General features: G+C 58.7%; 1 protein-coding gene across 1 annotated transcript; it reads right to left on the reverse strand.

The window, feature by feature from the left end:
* Positions 1–915: 915 nt before the first annotated feature.
* Positions 916–22,547, reverse strand: LOC137159329 (hemicentin-2-like). Its single transcript, XM_067557488.1, has 16 exons — positions 22,514–22,547; positions 21,780–22,178; positions 21,333–21,653; positions 19,678–19,731; positions 18,912–19,181; positions 18,515–18,580; positions 18,148–18,414; positions 6,072–6,233; positions 5,339–5,737; positions 4,892–5,212; positions 3,701–3,985; positions 3,275–3,328; positions 2,572–2,841; positions 2,309–2,402; positions 1,943–2,066; positions 916–1,107 (listed from the first exon to the last, which is right to left on the reverse strand). The coding sequence occupies exons 1-16, from the start codon at positions 22,545–22,547 to the stop codon at positions 916–918; spliced, it is 3,312 nt and encodes a 1,103-aa protein (XP_067413589.1).
* Between the last annotated feature and the right edge of the window lie 323 nt (positions 22,548–22,870).

The following is a 22,870-nucleotide window of genomic DNA, read 5'->3' on the forward strand; positions in this document are numbered from 1 at the left end:
CTATCAGTTAGCCAGTTTTGAAGCCGTTGAATCTGGCCACGGTAGTTTTATATCCATCTAGCTTTTTAATCTCAGTGACGTGCGGTACCAAGTCAAACGTCTCACAGACGGCAACGTATATTGCATCACCGCTATTACCTTTATCAACAGTGTGAAAACCTGGACGGACGACCTGCAAGGTCCTAGGCCTGCTTGGTATTTGTGCTGCTATCGTGCTTTCGAAACCCTGGCTGAGATTGGATCTCCAGCCAATTGCCTGCTGCACCCACCCTGCCACTGAGATCAGGGTCCCGTTGTGCCGGGAGCTGCATGGACACACAGCGAGAGACCGTCCCTGCCCCGAAGAGTTTATAACCTAAGTAGGCCAGGGCGGGATTATTATCCCCATATTCAAGGGGGGAAACTGAGGCCAGACAGATGCAGTGACAGGCCTAACCTTGTCTATGGCGTCTTTGGTGGCGCAGGTACTAGAAGCAGGAAGCCTGAGTTCCAGGCCAGCACCTTAGCCACGAACCCAACCCTGCGCTCCAGCCAGTTGCTGCCCCGAGCTTGAAAATCCTGTCCATCCATGAAATGAGTTGGTGAGGGCTCAGGCAGGGTATACGGGAGACGCTCTGTGGCTGAGGGTGAGAGGGTCTCTTTCCCCCTGGTGGGGTTTTGGAGGGTTGGATATTGTGCGTTGGGAGCAGACTTTTCGGACCCAGCTGCAGAGGACTCTGGGATGCCTCCCAACAGTGCAGCGCTCCAGCACCTCCAAGTCCTAGTCTGCCCTGAGTCCCGGAAGGAGCAGGGATTTGCACCCAGGTTTCTCACATCCCGAACCCGATCCCGTCCCCCTTCCCTCCTCGCTGTGACCATCTGCCCCCCGCACACACTGGGCCGGACATCCCAGTCTGGGCTTATGGCGCAACGGGGCTATTTCAGCCGGATCTCGGAGTATTCCGTGGCAGGTTCCTCCGGGGGTTGCCCCCCTTTGTGCTGCTCCTTGGAGAAGTCGACGGAGGCGTAGTGCAGATCCGCCAGCTCCCCGGGGCCTGACGGGCCCTGCGCTGCTGCGGCCCCGTCCTGGATGCCTTTGGTCCGGCAAGCTGCCAGAGTCGTGCCATCCTGAGCGAGAAGCAAGGTAGAGACACCAGGCAGTGCAGGAGACTTGGATCCATCCTGATGAGCTGATTGCACGGGGTTCCCTGAGCATTATTTCCCCCTCCCTCTATGCAAATATATTTCCTACCCCTGGAGTGGACTAGCACGACACACAGGATTGAGTGTGTTTTACACACGCTGCAGGCACGAGCTGATCCCCTGCACCCTATGTCAGCACCAGTTCAGTTATTGCATTCTCTGCATTGCCTGCATGCGCCATGCATTAGCAAGTTGCATGAGTCTGTGCATTTTATGCACCGTGAATGGAGTATTTCATCCCATGCATCTTGTAGCTGCATAATCTACTCTGATGCATCCATTGCAATTCCTGCATGTTGCATGTATTTGCAACATGCCCAATGCACTGTGCATGCATTGGCTGATCACAGGCACCTCACATCGTAGCAGACAGCTGCAGAAATGCATTTCTTGCCCAGTTGGTGCATTCGGGTGATGCCCAGGAGTTCGCAGCATTTCAGCCACAATCTAGTCCCGTGCACGTCATGCAAGCACATGAATGCATTCGCTACCTTTCCGCCTGTCTGAGCAAGACCCCTGGGATGAGATGCATTTTCTGCAGGCTGCACGTCGGAGCGGATCCCACGCAGTTTGGGGAACCCACGTTGGTGAGGGGAGAATTTGTGCATTTCTTGCACCGGACAGGCCTGAAGGGTTGGATTCTCCGGTGAAAGGCTGGTTGATATTTGTGCATTAGTGAAGAGGGTTGGAAGCAGGGGGGAAGAGAAGAAGTGGGGGGCAGAGATGGGGCGGGGTGGGAAGGGGAGTCCCAGGTACCTACCATGGGGAGGCTGCTGATGTTACTATAGATCAGGCCGGCGTCGTCAGCCGGGTGCTCCCCCTGGGTCCCGTTAGCTGTCTCTGTAGCCGCTGTGCTGGGGGGTGCCGGCCCCCGGCTCCGCAGCCTACAAGGAAATGGATCAAGGATGGACCCATGAGGTGCAAGCGGGAAGGGGAGGGGTAGAATAGCTATGGGGGGGAGGCACCCACTGGGGGAAGCTAGAGGGAAGGACTGGGATAGCCTGGGAGAGGGGCTGGGGGGGTCTCACTGTGGGAGAGGGCTGGCATAGCCCGGGGGGATGGCAGGGGATCTCCGAGGGATCGCGGGGGAGCAGCTGGGGGTCGGGGAGGGAGGCGTCAGACTCACTTGATCACACAGCACCCGAGAAGGCAGCAGCTGACAGCGACCAGCAGCCCACAGGCCACCCCAAGGCCCAGCAGGCTGGCAGGCTCCTCCGCAACTGCAAAAATCACACAGCATGAGGCACGGCTGGGGAGAGAACCCAGGAGTCCTGGACCCCAGCCCCCTGCTCTAACCACTAGCCACCACTCCTCTTCCTGAGCCCGGTACAGAACCCAGGATTTCCCCCCTAACCCCACTCCCTGCAGCACGGCCCCCCAGCACCTCACCCTGCACGTGCACACGCAGGGCCCGGCTGGCCGACCCGTAGGGATTCTTCGCCCAGCACCGATACTCCCCAGCGTCCCCTCTGCTGAGATTCGACAGCTCCAGGCGCCCGACCCCTCCCGGGCCTGGACTCAGGGACTCGTTGTCTTTCGCCCAGCGCAGGGTGGCCATGGGTTTGCTCCCAGCCTCACAGATCAGGGTCAGCGAGTCACCCTCCTGGGTTTCCAGAGACAGGTCATCGCCCTCAGCTCCCCGCACGACCGGACCTGGTACTGGAGGAGATAAGCAGGCAGGTTAGGTCCCGCCAGGCATCCCCTATGAAAGAGCCAAGATGCAGCCACATCTGGGGTGGGATGCGAGTTATAAAGGGACTCTCCCTCGTTGTAGAGGCACGACCCCTCTGCGGTGGGGCCCACAATCCCGGTGCCTCTCCATGGCAGCAGGTCTCCGTTGCAGAGATCACTTCCTAACCCATCTCCTTCCACTGGCCAGTGGCCCCTAGGACTGCATTGGGGTTCAGAGACAGAGGGACCCGGGCCCGCGCCCCCCACCACCCTCCCTGCAGCCCTGCGGCTTTCCCCGGGGACCCCCTCTGGGCCCGAAACGGCCTAGCCCGGCTGAGCCTGGCCCCTGGCCCTGAGCGCGGGCAGAGCAGGACCTAGGACGCGCTCGCTGACGCCCGGGACTCGCAGCGCGGCCTCTCACCGGGGTGTTTGTTCCTGGTCAGGGTCCAGGTGATGTTGGGGGGCCCGGGCGGGTCTGCAACACAAACCAGACGTGAGGTCAGGGGGCTGGACAGCAGCGGGGGGATCTCGTCATCACTGAGCCTGGACATTGACCCTCCTTGTGAGACCAGCGGGGAAATGGGAACGTCCCTGAAGTGTCATAATCCCCTGGGCAGGAACCGTGGGTGGGACACGGAAGCGAGAGGCCCAAGTGAATCCAGCCCAAAAGGCGCCTGACGTAGCCCCAGGGCCGAGTTAGGGTCACTCCTGGGAACCAGAACCATGTGGGGTCGAAACCCAACGGGCCAAAATTGGGGGGTCCAAAATGAGGCCTAATTGGCGGACGCAGTAACGAGGGGCCGGGCTGCTCTGCCTGTCGCTCACTGTTGGGTCCTGAAAAAAATACCTGGTGCTGGGGCGAGCTTCACCGTCTCGGTGCCACCGTCTGCTGGAGCCGGGCGCTCAGCGTCCCGGTCCCCAAACACGTCCTCCCGAGGGCGGCAGAGACAGATCTGAACCACTCCGGCCCCTCCGCCGGCTCCGGCTGAATCCCCGCCCCCACCCGGGACGTCAGACTTGCCCCTTTGTGGGTCCCCTGCCTCCCCCGGTTCGACTCTCTCCCGTCCCTCGGCTTTTGCCAGGAGCCTGGCGTGGCCGGCCAGGCCGTGTATTTTGTAACGCTGCCGCGAGCCTGCGCCCAGAGGGGCGGCTAAAAGCCACGCCTGGAACAGCCGAGCTGATACCTGTGGGCCAGGCCTGGGCGGGCAGGTCCGCACGGCCATCAGAGACCCACGGTGCCAAGTCCCGGGGCCTGAGTCAGTTGGGTGGGGGTCAGGCTGCGGGTCTGTACTGGCAGCCTGGACGTGTCGTGCGAGGTGGGTGCAGACGTGCGGGCTGGGGCTGGGGTCTGGGCTCCCACACGGGGTCCCTGTGAAATCTGTCTGGGGCTGACGGGAACAAGGGACGTGGCTACGATGCCAGACTTGATCCTTCTCATCACAAGGGCGGCCGCTGCGTTTCCCTCTGCCCTGGGTCTGCAACGTGGGGCTCACAGGCCGTCAGTGGGGCTGTGCCTGGGGCGGGGCCGGCTGAGGTCTCTGGACATGGAGCCCAGCGCGGGTTTAACACTGGTTAGTGCCGGACAGCGACGGGGTCGCGTTCACACTCTGCCCCACACAGAACATTCATAGATCCTGGCAGCGGGTGGTGGTGGTGAAGGAGACGCGGTGGGATAGCCCAGGGGGATCTCAGGGGAACTGGGGTGGCTGGTCTGTGTGGGGGGGAATCCCAGCAAGAGGGGGCTGGAATGGGGGGTGGATCCCAGCAGAAGAGGAACAGGGATCTGGGGATGGGTCTGGGAGGGGGTTGTCACAGCCAAGTGCGGAGGGAAGGGGTGATAATCCCAAGAGAGGAGGGGTTCCATGATATCAGGGGGAGGTGCTGGGGTAAAATTGGCTGGGGGTGCATGGTGGGGGGTGGGGATCCCAGCAGAGGGTGAGTTGGGAGGAGGCTGGAGGCAGGCCGGGGGTAGCGCAGGGGTGGGGATCCCAGCAGAGGGGGCTGGGGCGGTCGGGGTGGAGGGGCCGGGGTCACTCACAGAAGACTTGGAGGCTGACGGCTCTGCTGGTGGAAGGTCCCGGTGCTCGGCTGTAAGTGACGGTGCATGTGAGATTCTTCCCATCATCGCCCAGGGCGGGTGTGAAGCGCAGCTCAGAGCTGTGGGCCCTGGTGCCATTCGCCGGTGAGACCCAGACATCCCTGGCTGTGTCGCTGAATGGCCCCGTCCAGCTGATTCGGGGAGGGGTCCTGGAGCAGAGCCCAGGGACCATGCAGGTCATGGTCACCGGCTCCCCGGCCACCAGCGTCTCTGGCAGCATCAGTGCCGGCGAGGTCTGCATCTCTGGCTTCTCCGTCAGCCCTGAGACATGGGGAGAGAATTACCATGGGGCACGGGGCCTTTGCCTCCAGTGGGGCTGGCACTGACCGGGCCCCAGGCAGGGCTGGCTCAGGGGCTGTGAGGAGAGGTGGATGCGGCTGCACTTACCCAGCACGGAGATCCAAGGCTCAGTGTAACCGGAACGGACGAGGTAGCTGTATTTAAATGTTCCTCTCTCGACTCTAAGGAAATAGCTCCCTGTATCCGTCTGTCGGGCGTTGTCGATTTGCAGGGAGCAGTCGCCACGCGCTGGATCCCCCACCAGCCGGAACCGGCCCCGGGTCTCCTGCGACACCCCCCGGCTGGGGTCACTGCTGGCCACGAGCCAACTCCAGTCCACATTAGCAGGGTCCTTGTACCAGTGTCCATAGAGTTTGGCCTTGGGTTTCTCCCTCTTGTACCGGGCTGGGTACGTGAAGTTGCAGGGGATGAGAACGCAGAGACCCTCCTGCACCGACACCGACTGCGGCACCGTCAGGGAATAACCAGGTTCCTGGGCCAGGGACCCTGCAGGGACGGAGAGACCGAACTGGGACCGATGGAGAGAACAGACCAACCCTGAGCTCCCCCCGCCCCGCCCTGCCGGTGCCCCTCACTCCCGACCCGCAGCCCCAGCGAGCCCAGCCCGGGGTGACGGGTCCTCCACCAAATGTCACGACATTTAGTTTCCATCCATACAACAAGTCCCCTCCTGCCGCTCAGAGCCCCTAGCGCCGCACTGGGGCACTGGTTCCCCTCCCCCTCTGGCCAGTCTCCCTTCCAAGCCGTGGCACAGACCCGGCCCTGCTCAGCACGGGCTCTGCTCCTCCCTGCGCTGGGGCTGCAGGCGCCGCTTACTTACCCCTCCAGAGCAGGGCGAGGAGCAGGGCCCTCAGCATGGCTGCAGCGGGGTTCACGTCCCCTGTTCTATGAGGGGGCCCTTGAGTCACCATCTCCTCTTCCCCGGCATCCAGACATGGCAGAAGGGCTCGGCCCATGGCTGGGGCGTCCAGCTGGGACAGACCTAGAGACAGACGGGTGGTGGGAATGTCAGAGCAGAGGCAGTCTGGAGGGGACAGATCTGGCCTTGGGTCCATCAGTGTTGCCAGGCTCTGCAGGGGCTGATCCTGGAGCTGCTGGCAGCTGGGTCACCCCCAAAATCCCTAAATCACCAGACGGTTCTGACATGTTGGGCCAAAGATATCCTTAAATTGGGTAAAAATCCTGAGATTTTCTCTAGGAATCATGTGATTGGGCAGACAATCACGAGCTGGTAACAGGAGCTGATCGGCAGCAGAGCTGCTCAGTGCCGGCCTTGCTTCAGTCTTCTCACAAAAAACAGCCCGTGACCGGAGGGACGGCGAAGTTACCGCAGGCAATGGGGGGAAGGGAAGCAGAGCGGGACAGGCAAAAAACACGTCAGAGACCTTCTGAGCAATTTGAATAAATTCAAATCAGCGGGGCCGGGTGCTATTCACACGAGGGTGCTGAAGGAGTTAGCTGAAGAAATCTCAGAGCCACTGGAAATAATCTTTACAAACTCCTGGATGACAGGAGAAGTCCCAGAAAACTGGAGAAGGGTTAGTGTAGGGCCGATGTATGACAGGGTAAAGGAGGATGCAGGGAACTACAGACCAGTCAGCCTGTTCTAGATACCTGGGGAGCTGCTAGAGCAAAGTATAAAACACTCGATTTGCCAATAGCTGGAGGGTGACGTGTGATCACTAGCAGCCAGCAAGGACTGACCAAGAACAAGTCCTGCCAAACCAGCCTGACTTCCTTCCTTGGCAGGACACCTGGTTTGGTGGACGGGGGAATGCGGGGGACATAATATACCTGGACTTCAGCAAGGCTTTGACACATTCCCACCTGACATTGCGTTAAGAGAGCTGGAGAAATGTGGGCTCGGCAGAATGACCGTTAAGTGGATACACGGATGGTTAAAGAACCACAAACGAAGAGTAACGATTCATGGAAGGATGTCAGAACAAACACAACAAACACAACAAACCCTGCATCCAGGCAGGGCTCAGACCAGACGCCCCTCGAGGTCCCCTCCAGCCCTGTGGTTCTGTGGTGCCAGGATTCTGGGATCCGCTAAAACTCCCGAGATGTCAGGGAGCAGCACGGCACTGGCAGAAAATCCCCTGAAATTCATTGAAAACCCTCAGATTTACTGTAAACGTCGTGACATTGTCTGAAAACGCCCGAGAATGGCTCGAGAATCACGCGAGTGGCTAAAAAAGGCTGGAAACTCCCGAGATCGGCTGTGACAATCGCCAGGTTTGGGCTTCGTCTCCGACACCCTGTTGTGTGCGGTGCGTGGGCTCCTGCCCGCCCAGCGCTGGTGTTGCCCCCGCGGCGAGTGGCTTGGTTCTGCAGGGAACCAGCGGGGCTGGGTGGGCTGGATGTGGGGAAAGTAACCCCGGAGGGCAGGGGGAGTAAAGAGCTTACGGCTCCCGCAGCAGGCTGGGCTGGGCTGTAATGCTGCTCTTTGCACCCCACATTGCCCTGCCCGCACCCTCCCAGCCAGGAGTCTCCTCCCCCCAAAAAAGTGGTACTGGCCAATCCCTCCTCCCTCCTCTTGTGAGAATGGCAGGGGTCCACTTCTCACCCTCCTCCTGTGACAATGGTATGGGCCAGTTCCTCCTCCTCCTCCCCTCTTGAAATGGTACGGGCTGATCCCTGTCTCTTCGATCCCCTCCTATGACAATGGTACAGTGGTGGCCAACCAGTCAGAGACCAAGAGCCACATTTTCCTTCCCCTCCGCAGACAACTGGCACTTTCCCCTCCGCAGCTACTTGTCGATTTCAGAGCAAAGAGCCACAAAGAGCGGCATTCAGAGGAGCAAGGAGCCACCCCTGCCCTCCTGTGACAATGGTACAGGGCAATAGCTCATTGCACCCCCAGGATAATGGTACAGGCCGCTCCCCGATTTCCCTCCCCTACCTGAAAACTCCTCCCAGCTTCCCTCCTGCAACAATCCTGATTGGCTGCTATTTCCCAGGAGGTGGGACAAGCGGGCAGGGCAGCCAATCAGAGGGAGTTTTCCCCTCTGGGCAAGGCTGGTCATTGGTGCAGCGAGCTGGGCGGGTCTCAGCCCGGATTCCTCCAATGGCCCATGCCCTGCCCCCCACCCAGAGCAGGGTGGGATGGGTCCCTCTGGGGGGAGCAGGGGATTGGTGGCCCCAACAGACCCAACCCCCATCCCTGTCCTGAGGGGGCTACCCTGCCCTGAGCGGGGTCTGGGATCCCCAGGGGTTTGTGTCCGGTATGGCCCCCCTTTGAACAGACCCACATCCCCAGGGGCAATGGGGTGTTTACACCTACGTGATCCCCGTGGGGTACCTATACCTGCCCCCTCCACAGTGCCTGCACCTCCCCCACTCCAGACCCACCTCCAGGGGAAGGGAAACCCAGCAGCTGCATTTCCTGTCATAACGGGTTAAATCCATCGAACTGCGTGTGTGCCCCGAGTCCATGTTGAGAAAGGAACAAGTAATTGATTTATATGTGATGAATGGAAAAGTTCATTGAAGATTGTTCATTATATTTCAAGGTTTAGTAACCATCTGTTCTTATAATTGTTCCTAGTTATTTTTTGTAGGAGATAAGGAGAAGTTGTTGGCCTTGAGAATGGACAAAGAGATACAAGTTGTAACCCCATGGGAGAGGAGCTCAGAGGCAGCAAAAACCCTAACTAAAAGTAACCAGTTGAACTTGAAATAGGGGTAACTTGTGAGCACAGCAGTTCCTAGGTCCAAATTTGGAAGTTTACAGTTGCTGCAACTTTTATTTGGTGAGTTACACCTGGTGAAGGATAAACTTCTGGCCTGGGGACTTCCCAAGGAGGGACCGACAAAGTGACGTAGAAAATGCCCATAATTTGTTTGATGGACGTATAGGCTGGAGTGAAGATAAAAGGGTTATCAGACAAAGCAAAAATCAGACAGCCTTGTCGTGAGGACCACCGAGCCTCCCCAAGGGGTACACCTGAATCGTGCCTGCGAGAGGGTCTGATCACCCCTCCGGCCTCTCTCCAGCTCGTTGCCTACATTACCTTAGAATAGTCAGGTAACTGAGCTGATAACCGTTGGGACTTGTCCTGTGAAGGAAAATACCCTGGGCGTGAATACGATAGAGGTTCTGCCTGGAGGAAAATACCCTAGGTGCGGATACGATAGAGGTCCCACCTGGATAAAAAAATAGAGCCCTAAATAGAAAGACCAGGTCATAAAACATCTGTTAACTTTGCTGCAGCTGAGTTCGTCTCTGTATGTGGTGAGTAGTGAAAGTGAAAGTAAAACTAGCAATAATTCTACTTGTATTCCAGGAGTGATTGTGACTGTAACTGTTGAAATTTTTGTTTTTTGTATTTGTTTTGTACTTGTTAGTTCTTTTTTCTAGTTTTGTTTGTGTTTTAAGAATTTGTAACAGAATACGGGAACAAGATTTGTGGTAAAACAAATTGCTTCAGTTTTTAGTCATTGTATTAGTAAGTTTGTATCTAATATTTAATCATTGTAATCAATTTTTGTTCTTTGTAGTTATATATAAAGAAGTAAATCAGTAAGAGAAAAGGTTGATCCAAGTTGTTGTATTAGTAAGTTGTTGAATAAAGACTATTAAGTGGTTAAGAATTTAGTAGTTTGCCAAATTTTTCTAGGAAGTTTGCCAAGGTTTTCTAAGTTACCGTTTTTCCAAGCCCCACACTCTGTCTTGAAAGGGAATATATACACGAACCGGCTTAGTGTCTCACAGCACCCTTCAAACCACTCCCGTAATTCGGGGGGCCGTTTATCCCTGGTAACCTTATCAAAATACGGCACCTAGGCCCCTCATTTCCCACTGTCCCCGGCTGCCCTCAGGCGTTTTGGGGAAGAACGCTCAGAGATGAGAGCTGGGGAAGTCTCTGCTCTACATGCTCCCCTTCCCCCCGCCCATGCTGACGGCTCCAGTGTGACCCCTGCGGTGGGGGAGCCCTGGGATAGGACCCTCTCGGGCATGAGGGACCCTGGTGGAGCTGTGCGCGGGGGATCTCAGAGCTGGGGTAGGAGGGGTCTCCGCAGACCATCCAGTTCCCTCCCACCAGTTCAGTTGCCCCCTAGACCTGCAGAGAGGGGCCCAGCGCCTGCCCCTGCAGCCCTGGTTCCCCTTGGTCTGGGACTCGGAGCCAGGGAAGTGTCATGCACAGGAGCCCAAAAGCAGAAGTGGCTCTGGTGGGGACCGTGGGGCAGGTGTGGGGGAGATTCTCTCACAAAAATTCAGCACCAGCCTCCAGATGATTTGCCCTCCCGCTGCCCGGGGCTGCCCATGGCCTCCCTGCAACAGGGGCAGGTGTCATATTCTTTTTGGGGCTGGATAGAGAACCCAGGAGTCCTGGCTCCCCGCCCCCATCCCCAGCTCTAACCCAGTAGACTCTCCTCCCCTCCCAGATTCAGCGATAGAAGCAAGGTTCCTGGCTCTGAGCCCCTCTGAACCCCTCTCCCCTCCCAGAGCTGGGATAGAACCCAGGAGTCCTGCTCTCCTCCCCTCTCCCCCTGTGACCCTTTATTACTGCTTCTTCCAGTAACAAGATAATGTTTTAACATCAGCAACTGGCACCTCTGAACGTATTGTACGAGCTGCAGACACTAAACACTTACCCGGAGCTGAGATGCGTCTGCCTCTGGTGTGGGTGGGCTGGGAACAGCGCACTGGAACAGCAGGTGCCCGGTTAGGATGGACGGTGAATCCCGGCTCCAATGGCCAGTACTGGGTGTGAGGAGACGTGCCTGGCAGGGAGCGGGTGTGAGCATCAGGGCGAGGGCTGGGGTGAGATGAGAGATTTCAAGACAGGAAGGGGAAGTCAGTGTCTGAATATTGCCCTAGAACGTCTTATCCAACCCGCTTGCAGTCGCTGGAAATCTCTGTGGCCAAGAAGAGAGATTGTCACACAGATACTGGCCATGTCCCCAGCAGAGCCGGCTTCCGGCCCCACTGAGGGTGGACTTAATCATGGGGCGGGGAATGGAGCACGGAGCCTTTGCCCCCTAGGTGATGCTGGCTGTGATATGCCCCAGGGTGGGGGACAGGCTGGCTCTGTGGGGTGGGAATGGGACCTGGGTGTCTCAGCAGTGGAGACATCTGCAAACCGCAGCCGGTCACTGAGCACAGACGTTTGTTTTCTCTCTCTCGGTTCCTCAAACGCCCTCACAGCGACTAGGAACCCTGAGTCTGGGGCCGCCCCACAAAGGAGATTCCCTGGTGATGGGATCCGGCTCAGCCGGTGTCAATAGAGGGAGCTGCATTCCAGGGACAGCCACAGCTACTGTCCTTCGATTGAAGAGCTGGGATGCAGCTGAGTCTGGGGTGGAGTGTGGGGGCTGTTTACAGAGGGACCACTCACCCTGTGTTAAGATGTAGACATCGCTTGGATGGGGAGTGGGAGCTGCTTATACAGGGATCCCTCTCCCACTGCTGACGTGCAGCCACCTCTGGGGTGGGGCATGGGGACTGGTTATACAAGGGCCCCTCACCCAGCGCTGAGATGCATTAGAGAAAAACCTATACCTAAAAGAAACACAGCCCCCTCCGGGTACTGTGGCCAGCCCTGAAGGCCAGGCCCGGAAAAATATCCCAGCCCAGCTTGTCCTCCCAGCCAGTCCCCGGCCCACTCTGCCCCCCGCCATCGGCACATCAGCTCTAACACTCTGCGTGTGGGCACCGCGGCGGTGCTGGGAGCTGGTTGCTGAGCTGTTCCTGCACAACAGGGGAGTTTGTTCCACTTCCAGCCTGAGAGCCCCAGCTGGGGCTGGGCGAGAGCCGCGGAGAGCAGGTGAGCGGGTCCCATCCAACACTGGGGTGCAGCCACTTGAAAGCCTGTCCCCAATGAGTGCTGGAGGGAGGGAGCCCGGGGCAGACACCTGCTGGGACAGTGGCTGCCAGGTCTCTCCCAGCCAGACCCCCCAGCCACGGGCAGAGGTCTGACACTAGAGCAGGATGCTGGGGAAGGGGAACCCGCGGCTCAGGGGTCCCCCGAAACGGCAGGGAGTCTGGCCTCACCTATGGTGATGCTGAAAACCCTGATCCGCACCTTTCTCTGGAAGGGTAAGTGGGGGAGCGCCAGCTGGGGGGAGGGCGGAACCCACGCTAAGCAGGGCTAGCCCAGGGCTTGGAGGGGCGTGCAGCCAGAAGGTGGGGGGCAGTAGGGGGTGCTCTGCCCTCCCTGGCGGTGCTGGCACAAATGCTCCAGCAGGGCCCAGGGGTGCTGTGGTGTGTGGGGAGGGGCGGGGAGGGCTAAATGAGTTTTGCTGGATGATCCAGGGTGGGGAGAGCAGGGGACTGTGGGTCGGGAGTGAGGGGCATCGGCACAGCTGGAGGTGGGAGGAGTTCAGGGTTGGTCTCCACTCTTTATCTGTCCTGGTTCGATTTCTCTCCATCCCCCGCAGGGTCCCTGGCCCATCCTCCCGGATTTACCCTGACGGTGCCGCGGTCGGTGTCGGTGCAGGAGGGTCTCTGCGTTCTCGTCCCCTGCACCTTCACGTACCCAGCCCGCTACGACATCCAGACTCCCCAGGCCCAGCTCCATGGACACTGCTGCAAGGATCCTGCTCATCTGGGCCAGGATTTGCCCACGGCCAGCAGTGACCCCAGCCGGGGGGTGTCGCAGGAGACCCGGGGCCGGTTCCGACTGGCGGGAGATCCGGTGCGTAGCGTCTGCTCCCTGCAAATTGACGACGCCCGACGGACGGCTGGAGGGAGCTATTTCCTTGGAGTTGAAAGAGGAACATTGAAATACAGCTCCCGCTCCAGTCACCATCACACGCAGCCTCAGCTGGAGAGCTCCATGCCATGTAAGAGCAGTGGTGCTCACCTCCAGGGGCGTACCGGGGAGAGCCATGCAGTACCGGGGAGGGCCAGGCAGCCCCCACCATCCCCACAGTGGGGGGAGAGCAGGAAACGGGCCCGCAGACCCCTCCCACGGGGTGCTGTCAACGCTGCTGCCAACGGGGGGGAAGAGAGGAGCAGGACACAGACCCACAGACCCCCTCCCCCCCGTGGTGCACTGCCGCCCCGCCAATGTAAGTACGGACCCCAGGCGCCCGAGACCCACGGTGCACCATGCCGCTGCCCACCTTTCACCACAATCCCGGTTATTTCCCCTCCCTTCATAAGAATGGCCAGACGGGGCCAGAGCAATGGTCCCTCTAGCCCAGCGTCCTGTCTGCCGCCAGTGGCCAGTGCCATGTGCCTCAGAGGGAATGAACAGTCCAGAGCAATTATCAAGTGATCCATCCCGTCGGCCATTCCCAGCTTCTGGCAAAAAAAGGCCAGGGACACTCAAAGCATGGTTTTGCCTCCCTGCTCATGCTGGCTAATAGCCACTGATGGACTTATCTGCCATGAACTGACCTAGTTCTTTTTTGAACGCCGCTATGGTCTTGACCTTCACAACATCCTCTGGCAAGGAGTTCCACAGGTTGGCTGTGCGTTGTGTGAGGAAATACTTCCTTTTGTTTGCTTTCAACCTGCTGCCTACTAATTTCACATGGTGACCCCTAGTTCTAGTGTTATGAGAAGGAGTAAATAACACTTCCTAATTTACTTTCTCCACACCAGTCACAATTTTATAGACCAATTTCATGTTTTCTCTTACTCATCTCTTTCCCAAGCTGAAAAGCCCCAGTCTTTTTAATCTCTCCTCATATAGAAACTATTCCATATCCCTATTCATTTGTGTTACCCTTTTCTGTACCTTCGTCCAGTCCACTGCAACCCCAGCAAGAGACTTCTCCCACTTTATCCTGCTGAAACATCTGTCTGCCACCCTTGTGGAGCTCTGGTTAGTTGAGGGTGCAGATTCTATCATAACAGACTAAGCACAGTTTTGCTGATATCTGTTCATACAATCGAAGGACAACATTTCATTACCCCAGCAGTTAACACAAAAGTGGTTTGTAGCCCAAAACCAGCCCTGCCAACCATTTCCCATCATGCTCAGCACCTGGGTAAATTATGCTAAATACTTCATTGTACTCCTGCAGATACAAAGCCCATGCAGATAAAATGCCCCCCTTTACTCAGACACTCAGACCTTGCTTACATATGTTTACATTTCACCTGTCAGAGTTTATGCTCCTTTCTATTTCCCTCAATAGGATTTAACTTCCACTTTTTAAAGGATGCCTTTTTACCGCTAACTGCTTCTTTCACTTTGTTGTTTAGACACGGTGGCACTTTTTTGGTCTTCTTACTCTGTTCTTTTAATTTGGGGTATACATTTAAATTGAGCCTCTATTATGGTGTCTTTAAAAAGTTTCTGTGCAGTTTGCAGGGATTTCTCTTTTGGCACTGTACCTTTTAATTTCTATTTAACTAACTTCCTCATTTTTGTGTCATTCCCCTTTTCTAAATTAAATGCTCTGGTGGGCTGCTTTTGTGTTTTCCCCTCCCACAGCGATGTTATATGTTATTATTTTATGGTCACTATTACCAAGCAGTTCAGCTATATTCACCTTTAGGGTCAGATCCTGTGCTCCACATAGTCTTCATCACCATACCCAGAGCCCTGGGGCTGGATCAGTACTGGCCCACCCTGGGAGGGAAGGGCTCTGTGTAATGCGGTAATTTTCTCCCCTCTACCTATGTCTCAGGTCTTATGGAGACCAGAGGAACTGTGCAAGCTTGCAACTCCACAATTCTTCTAGAAACCTGATGTCTATGGACTTTCAAATCATTTGTATGTATCTGATTGCTTTAATCCTTTAACATTTCTCTTATGGTTTATTCCTTTCTTTTTATAATAAACCTTTAGTTTTAGTTACTAAAGGATTGGCTGGCAGCGTGATATTTTGGGTAAGATCCGAACATATATTGATCTGGTGCTGTGCCTGACACTTTGGGATCAGGAGAAACCTTTTTAGTAAAGAGCAGAGAGTTAAATAACTGGTCCCTTTACTGGACCTAGTGGCCGATTGGGAGCCAGAGACTGGAATGCAGTAAAGGGGCTGTGTGCATTTGTGTACTGGCTTCTTGATAACCGGTGATCGGAATCAGAAGCTCTGTTTGTGGCTGGTTGGGAAGCCTGACTTCAGTGTCACCCACCAATGCTGGGAGAATCTGCTCTCTTTATACAGCCTGCCCTGACCTTGGCATTTTCAGGTGGCTGCCCTAGACACGGACGGGTCACACCTGGTATAACCTATTATGCCATTTAAACATCGGTCAAAAAGAATGCTCCACCTGGGACTTGCTTTGTCATTTAGGGGTAATGGACGCCTTGGAAGGAGTGACAAAGGACGTCTTCTCAGGGTTAGGAATTACTGCAGCAATTCCATTGCTTGTGCTGGGCTGTGGATGCTTTCTTGGGTCGTGCAAGGTGCTGCCAGTAGGGCTCTGCGACCCCAGGTCACGGCCCTGCAGTGTGCGGTATGTGCCGTGCAGCCCTAGGTCTAGCAGAGTAAAAAGGGGGGAATGTGGGTGCGGGGACAAAGGGTGTCAGCGCTGGGTCACAGTCCTGGGGGGCTGGAAGTTGGGCCCAGGCTTTGGACACAAATTGTCCTCCGCGGGACCCCTGACCTGGGCTAAAAAGGCCACATCCGACACAAGCAATAACCATGTGCAAACCACAGCAATTTTCTAGCCCTGAAGTTAGGGAAGGAGGGAGCGAATCAGAGCAACTGTCCAGCCGTGTCCAGACCAGGGCAAACCTGCCCAATGGCACCATGGTAACGGGATCGTAACAGGGGCAGGCTATGTCCCCCCCACCCCCGACCATTCCTCCCCCCACCACCTGGACAAAGACTGGGGTAAAAGGCTGTTCTCTCTTCTTTCCAGGCAGCGTGTCTGTTAGGGACGGCTCGGGATCTCCCCCTAGTGCTTCCCTGGTTGCTAGTTTGTTAAGGGGCTTCATGGTCATTCCTGCTGTTCAGATCAATGTATCTGCTCCGCAGGTCGCGTGGGAACTAACAAACAGGGGCAGGTTTAATGATTCGCCTTCCCGAGCCTTTAATATTCATTTTATCACCATTTATATCACCCACAGGGATGTTCTGGGGCGCTGTAGGCGGGTGTGTTTACATGGTATTGTAGGTAACAAGCTGTGAAGTCCTGAACTCGGGGCTCACGTCGTTGGGCGTGAGGCAAAGGGAACGAGGGAATGAGAAGCTGTAACCGAACAAACGCTGCTTATCACGGCACCCGGCTCGATCTCTCTTCAACCGCCCTGCACCAGCGACAATCACTGCGAGCTGGGAATCAGAGAGCTGGGTGGGACCTCGACAGAGCGACCCGCCGGGGTCATAGCAGGAGCAGGGGCCGTGGGAGGTGACGGTGTGTGGTCGGGCGGCTGGTGAAGCGGCCGGCAGGCAGAGCACGGCCAACAGAGGGGCAGCCGGTGAGGCTGGCAGGCCAAGTAAGGTGTCTCCCCCAGCCCAGCACGGCGGGAGGGGAACTGACTCAGAGGCACCCCCGAGCCCTAGGCCATAACGAACCAAGGACAGCTGTGAGCGGGGTGTGGGGAAGCAGGAAGGGAGGCAAAAGACATGGCTCAGCTGTGCCGGAGTCCCACGGGGACGCTGCTGGGGAAGCTGTCGGGAAGCTCCTGAATCTGCCCTCGGAGCGTTTGGCCCCCTGCTCCGCCGTGAGCTCCCCGCAGTGAGTGCTCCTGGACGGGGCCCTGGAGAGCTGTGACACGCCCCCAAAGGGGCCGAGCGCCCGCCCTGCAGTCAGAAGCGATTCACGGCCCGTGTGGGAGGCAGAAGGGTTCATTCGTTGTCAGGATCCTGGCGCAGAATGGCCACCCCTCCTTCTTTACACCTGCCACAACCTGTCACAGCCGGCAGTGGGGTACGGTGGGTCTCCAGAGTACAGTAATTTGGGGTGACTGTTCTGGGCCCCGGCTTATGGGGGGCCCCGTGCTTCGCGCCAGGACTGACTGGGATGCAGGTGGCTTCAGTCCACCTCCCAGCCGGGAGTAGGGCTGGCTGGGAGGCAGGCGGTTGCCACCAAGGTCTCTGGCCTGTCCTTCTTTCTCCTTCCAGGACAGCAGCAGGGAATCCTGGAAGAGAAACAGATACTGGGCTATGTAGATAGATAGATACATAGATAGATAGATAGATAGATGGATCGCTGGGGTGTATGGGGATGGATAGATCCATGGGTAGATGGGTGGGTTGGTGGGTGGATGGATGGTGGGGGTCGCTGGCTGATTTACCGTCTGTAATAGAGCAGGGTGAGGTAATAGGCCAGCAAGAATCCAGTTGCAACGAACACGAGTTTGCAGCTGATTTCAATAAATGCTCGAGTGCGGCCGCCTCTGGGAGCTGGAACAGAGCAAGAGCCTGGGATAGATCCTGCAACCCCTGCCCCGACCCAGCCAGCTCCACCCTGGGGCCGGGTCAGAGTTTTTGTCCCTTAGAGGAGAAAGGCCCCGTGCCCCACTCCCTGCCCTGTAGTGATACCTGGAATAGCTGGGGGTCGCTCCTGCTAGCTCTGCAGACAGTGATTTGCACAGTGCTCTCTAGTTCCCTTGCAGCACGGCCCCCCACGACCTCCTAGCACCTTACACTGCACACACACACTCAGGGCCTGGCTGGCTGACCCATAGGGATTTTTCGCTCAGTACAGATAGTCCCTAGCTTCCCCTCAGCTAACTATTTATGGGCTCGGCAAGGCTGGCCCTGCCTCCATTTAAAGGGCTCAGGCACCGTTTGACACCTGCTAGTACTCAGGGGCGAGAAGTCCCATGGGTTAACACCACTGCTCTCCAGCGTCAGCGTCTCAGGTGTTAGCTCTACTCACACCCAATCGTGAGGAGTCCCACGGGGTAACCCCGCTAATGCCCAGTTGGGGCAATGCTGTGAGCTGATCCAGCTGATACCCAGGGGCAGAGAGTCCCACAGATTAACCTGCTAATACCCTGGATCAGGGAGTCGTGCGGGTTAACCCCACTCACACTCGATGAGCAGCTGGAACGTCCCCTGGGCAGAGCTCTCCTGGCTCCGGGCCTGGCACCCGTACAGCCCCCCGTCCTCGGCCGTCACGTTGCGCAGCTCCAGCTGCAGCCGATTCTCCCCCACTGAGGGCGTGTCCTTGATGGCTCGGCTCCCCCACACCCAGGCCAGCGTGGCCGGGGACCTGCTTGCGATGGAGCAGAGGAACCGCAGGGAGTCGCCCTCCCGGGCCGTGAGCTGCGAGCCGTTCGCCACCGGGGTGGAGAGCTCTGGGGACAGGAATAACACGGAGCCACTCGCACCCCTCTGAGCCAGCCAGCCCTTGGAGGGGAAAGGCCCCTAGCCCCACACCCTGCCCTCTAGCAATACCTGGGAATAGCTGGGGGTCGCTCCTGTCAGCTCTGGAGATGGTGATTTGCAGAGTGCTCTCTGGGGCTGAAATACCCACGGCAACGTATTAGATTGGAGAGCGACCCCCACTTACCCCAGCCCCACACCCCGACGGACCCCCCACCCTGTCCCCTGGAGCCCTGCCCTGTTCCCTGCAGCCAGACTCCCTTTACAGACCCCTGCCCCACTGTCTGCAGCCCAGGGCTCCCCAATGAACATCAGCCTGCTCCTGGCAGCATGGCACCCCCTACTGGCCACCGTGGGCCCCAGCAGCCCAACACTCCCCAGGGACCGCAGACCCTACTCCTGCAGCCAAGCACCCCTATTGACCCTCCCTCCCGCCCCACTCCTTCAGCCCGGCCCCCCAGCACCTCACCCTGCACGTGCACACGCAGGGCCCGGCTGGCCGACCCGTAGGGATTCTTCGCCCAGCAACGATACTCCCCAGCGTCCCCTCTGCTGAGATTCCACAGCTCCAGGTGCCCGACCCCTCCCGGGCCGGGACTCAGGGACTCGTTGGTTTTGGTCCAGCTCAGGGTGGCCACGGGTTTGCTCCCAGCCTCACAGATCAGGGTCAGCGAGTCGCCCTCCTGGGCCTTCAGAGACAGACCATCGCCCTCAGCTCTCCACATGACCGGGCCCAGCACTGGAAGAGATCAGCAGGCGTGTTAGGTCTCTCCAGGCATCCCCTGTCAAGGAGCCAAGATGCAGCCACCTCTGGGGTGGAGCATGACGGATGTTTATACAGCAAACCCTCACCCAGCGTGAAGATGCAGCCATCTCTGGGTTGGGGTGTGGGTTCTACAGGGACGCTTTCCCGGTGCAGAGACACAGACCCTCTGCGGTGGGGCACACAATCTCGGTGCCTCGCCACAGCAGCCGATCTGTTGCAGAGATCGCTTCCTAACCCATCTCCTCCCTCTGGCTAGAAGCCCCAAGCACCGCACTGGGGTCTGGAGACAGAGGTGTCTAGGCCTGCGCCTCCCACCACCCTCCCTGCAGCCCTGTGGCTTTCCCCGGGGTCCCCCTCTGGGCACGAACCAGCCTGGCCCGGCTGAGCCTGGCCCCTGGCCCTGAGTGCGAACAGAGCAGAACTTAGAACGCATGTCCGCATGCCCGGGACCCGCAGCACGGCCTCTCACCGGGGTGTTTGTTCCTAGTCAGGGTCCAGGTGATGTTGGGGGGCCCGGGCGGGTCTGCAACACAAACCAGACGAGAGGTCAGGGGGACTGGACAGCAGCGGGGGGATCTCTTGTCATCACTGAGCCTGGACATTGACCCTCCTTGTGAGACCAGCGGGGAGACGGGAACGTCCCTGAAGTGTCACAATCCCCTGGGCAGGAACCGTGGGTGGGACACGGAAGTGAGAAGCCCAAGTGAGTCCAGCCCGAAAGGCGCCTGACGTAGCCCCAGGGCCGAGTTAGGGTCACGCCTGGGAACCAGAACCGTGTGGGGCCGAAACTCAACGGGCCAAAATCAGGGGGTCGAAAATGAGGCCTAATTGGCAGACGCAGTAACGAGGGGCCGGGCTGCTCTGCCTGTCGCTCGCTGTTGGGTCCTGAAAAAAATACCTGGTGCTGGGGCGAGCGTCACCGTCTCGGTGCCACCGTCTGCTGGGAGCCGGGCGCTCAGCGTCCCGTTCCCCAAACACGTCCTCCCGAGGGCAGCAGAGACAGATCTGAACGACTGCGGCCCCCCCGCCGGCTCTGGCTGAATCCCTGCCCCCACCTGGGGTGTCAGACTCACCCCTTTGTGCGTCCCCTGTCTCCCCTGGTTCGTCTCTCTCCCGTCCCACGGCTTTTGCCAGGAGCCTGGCGTGGCCGGCCAGGCCGTGTATTTTGTAACACTGCCGCGAGCCTGCGCCCAGAGGGGCGGCTAAAAGCCACGCCCGGAATAGCCGAGCTGGTACCCAGGGGCCAGGCCTGGGCGGGCAGGTCTGCACGGCCATCAGAGACCCACGGCGCCAAGTCCCGGGGCCTGGGTCAGTTGGGTGGGGGTCGGGCTGCGGGTCTGTGCTGGGAGCCTGGGCGTGTCGTGCGAGGCGGGTGCAGACATGCGGGCTGGGTCTGGGGTCTGGGCTCCCACACGGGGTCCGGGCTCCCACACGGGGTCCCTGTGAAATCTGTCTGGGGCTGACGGGAACAAGGGACGTGGCTACGATGCCAGACTTGATCCTTCTCATCACAAGGGCGGCCGCTGCATTTCCCTCTGCCCTGCATCTGCAACGTGGGGCTCACAGGCCGTCAGTGGGGCTGTGCCTGGGGCGGGGCCGGCTGAGGTCTCTGGACACGGAGCCCGGCGCGGGTTTAACGCTGGTTAGTGCCAGACAACTCTGCCCCACACAGAGCATCCACAGCTCCTGGCAGCGGGTGGTGGTGGTGGAGGAGACGCGGTGGGATAGCCCAGGGGGATCTCAGGGGAACTGGGGTGGCTGGTCTGTGTGGGGGGGAATCCCAGCAAGAGGGGGCTGGAATGGGGGGTGGATCCCAGCAGAGGAGGATTCTGGGAGATGGGGAGGCCGGGGCTGGGGAGGGACAGGGATCTGGGGGTGCATCTGGGAGGGGGTTGCCACAGCCGGGTGGGGAGGGAAGGGGTGATAACCCCAAGACAGGAGGGGCTCCAAGATATCAGTGGAAGGGGCTGGGGTAAAATTAGCTGGGGGTGCATGGTGGGAGGTGGGGATCCCAGCAGAGGGTGAGTTGGGAGGAGCCTGGGGGCAGGTCTGGGGTAGCGCAAAGGTGGGGATCCCAGCAGAGGGGGCTGGGCCGGCCGGGGTGGAGGGGCCGGGGTCACTCACAGCAGACTTGGAGGCTGACGGCTCTGCTGGTGGAAGGTCCCGGTGCTGGGCTGTAAGTGACGGTGCAGGTGAGATTCTTCCCATCATCGCCCAGGGTGGGTGTGAAGCGCAGCTCGGAGCTGTGGGTCCTGGTGACATTCGCCAGTGAGACCGAGACGTCCCTGGCTGTGTCGCTGAATGGCCCCGTCCAGCTGATTCGGGGAGGGGTCCCGGAGCAGCGCCCGGGGGCCGTGCAGGTCACAGTCACCGGCTCCCCGGCCACCAGCATCTCTGGCAGCCCCCCTGCCAGCGAGATCTGGATCTCTGGCTTCTCTGTCAGCTCTGAGACACGGGGAGAGAATTACCATGGGGCACGGGGCCTTCACCTCCAGCAGGGATGGCCCCAACCGGGCTCCAGGCAAGGCTGGCTCAGGGGCTGTGAGGAGAGGTGGGTGCGGCTCCACTTACTCAGCACGGAGATCCAAAGCTCATTGAAACCGGAAAAGATGCGGTAGCTGATTTTAAAAGATCCTCTCTCGACTCTAAGGAAATAGCTCCCTGCGTCCGTCTGTCGGGCGTCGTCGATTTGCAGGGAGCAGTCGCCATGCGCTGGATCCCCCACCAGCCGGAACCGGCCCCGGGTCTCCTGCGACACCCCCCGCCTGGGGTCACTGCTGGCCACGGGTGGATCCCAGCCCACATTAGCAGAACCCTTGAACCAGTGTCCATAGAGTTTGTCCTGGGGATTCTCGGTGTTGTACTGGGCTGGGTACGTGAAGGTGCAGGGGACGAGAACGCAGAGACCCTCCTGCACCGACACCGACGGCGGCACCGTCAGGGAATAACCAGGTTCCTGGGCCAGGGACCCTGCAGGGACGGAGAGACCGAACTGGGACCGATGGAGAGAACAGACCAACCCTGAGCTCCCCCCGCCCCGCCCTGCCGGTGCCCCTCACTCCCGACCCGCAGCCCCAGCGAGCCCAGCCCGGGGTGACGGGTCCTCCACCAAATGTCACGACATTTAGTTTCCCTCCATACAACAAGCCCCCTCCTGCCGCTCAGAGCCCCCTAGCGCCACACTGGGGCACTGGTTCCCCTCCCCCTCTGGCCAGTCTCCCTTCCAAGCCGTGGCACAGACCCGGCCCTGCTCAGCACGGGCTCTGCTCCTCCCTGCGCTGGGGCTGCAGGCGCCACTTACTTACCCCTCCAGAGCAGGGCGAGGAGCAGGGCCCTCATCATGGCTGCAGCGGGGTTCACACCCCCTGTTCTTTGAGGGGGTCCCTGAGCCACGATCTCTTGTTCCCCGGCATCCAGACACAGCGGCAGGACTCGGCCCATGGCTGGGGCATCTAGCTGGGACAGACCTAGAGACAGACGGGTGGTGGGAATGTCAGAGCAGAGGCTGTCTGGGGGGGACAGATCTGGCCTTGGGGCCATCAGTGGTGCCGGACTCTGCAGGGGCTGATCCTGGAGCTGCTGGCAGCTGGGTCACCCCCCAAAATCCCCAAATCACCAGACGGTCCTGACATTTTGGGCCAAAGAAATCCTTAAACTGGATG

Source organism: Emydura macquarii, unplaced genomic scaffold (genome assembly GCF_026122565.2).
Source record: "Emydura macquarii macquarii isolate MOO-44397 ecotype Brisbane River unplaced genomic scaffold, CSIRO-AGI_Emac_v2 contig_1851, whole genome shotgun sequence".
Taxonomy (NCBI): domain Eukaryota; kingdom Metazoa; phylum Chordata; order Testudines; family Chelidae; genus Emydura; species Emydura macquarii.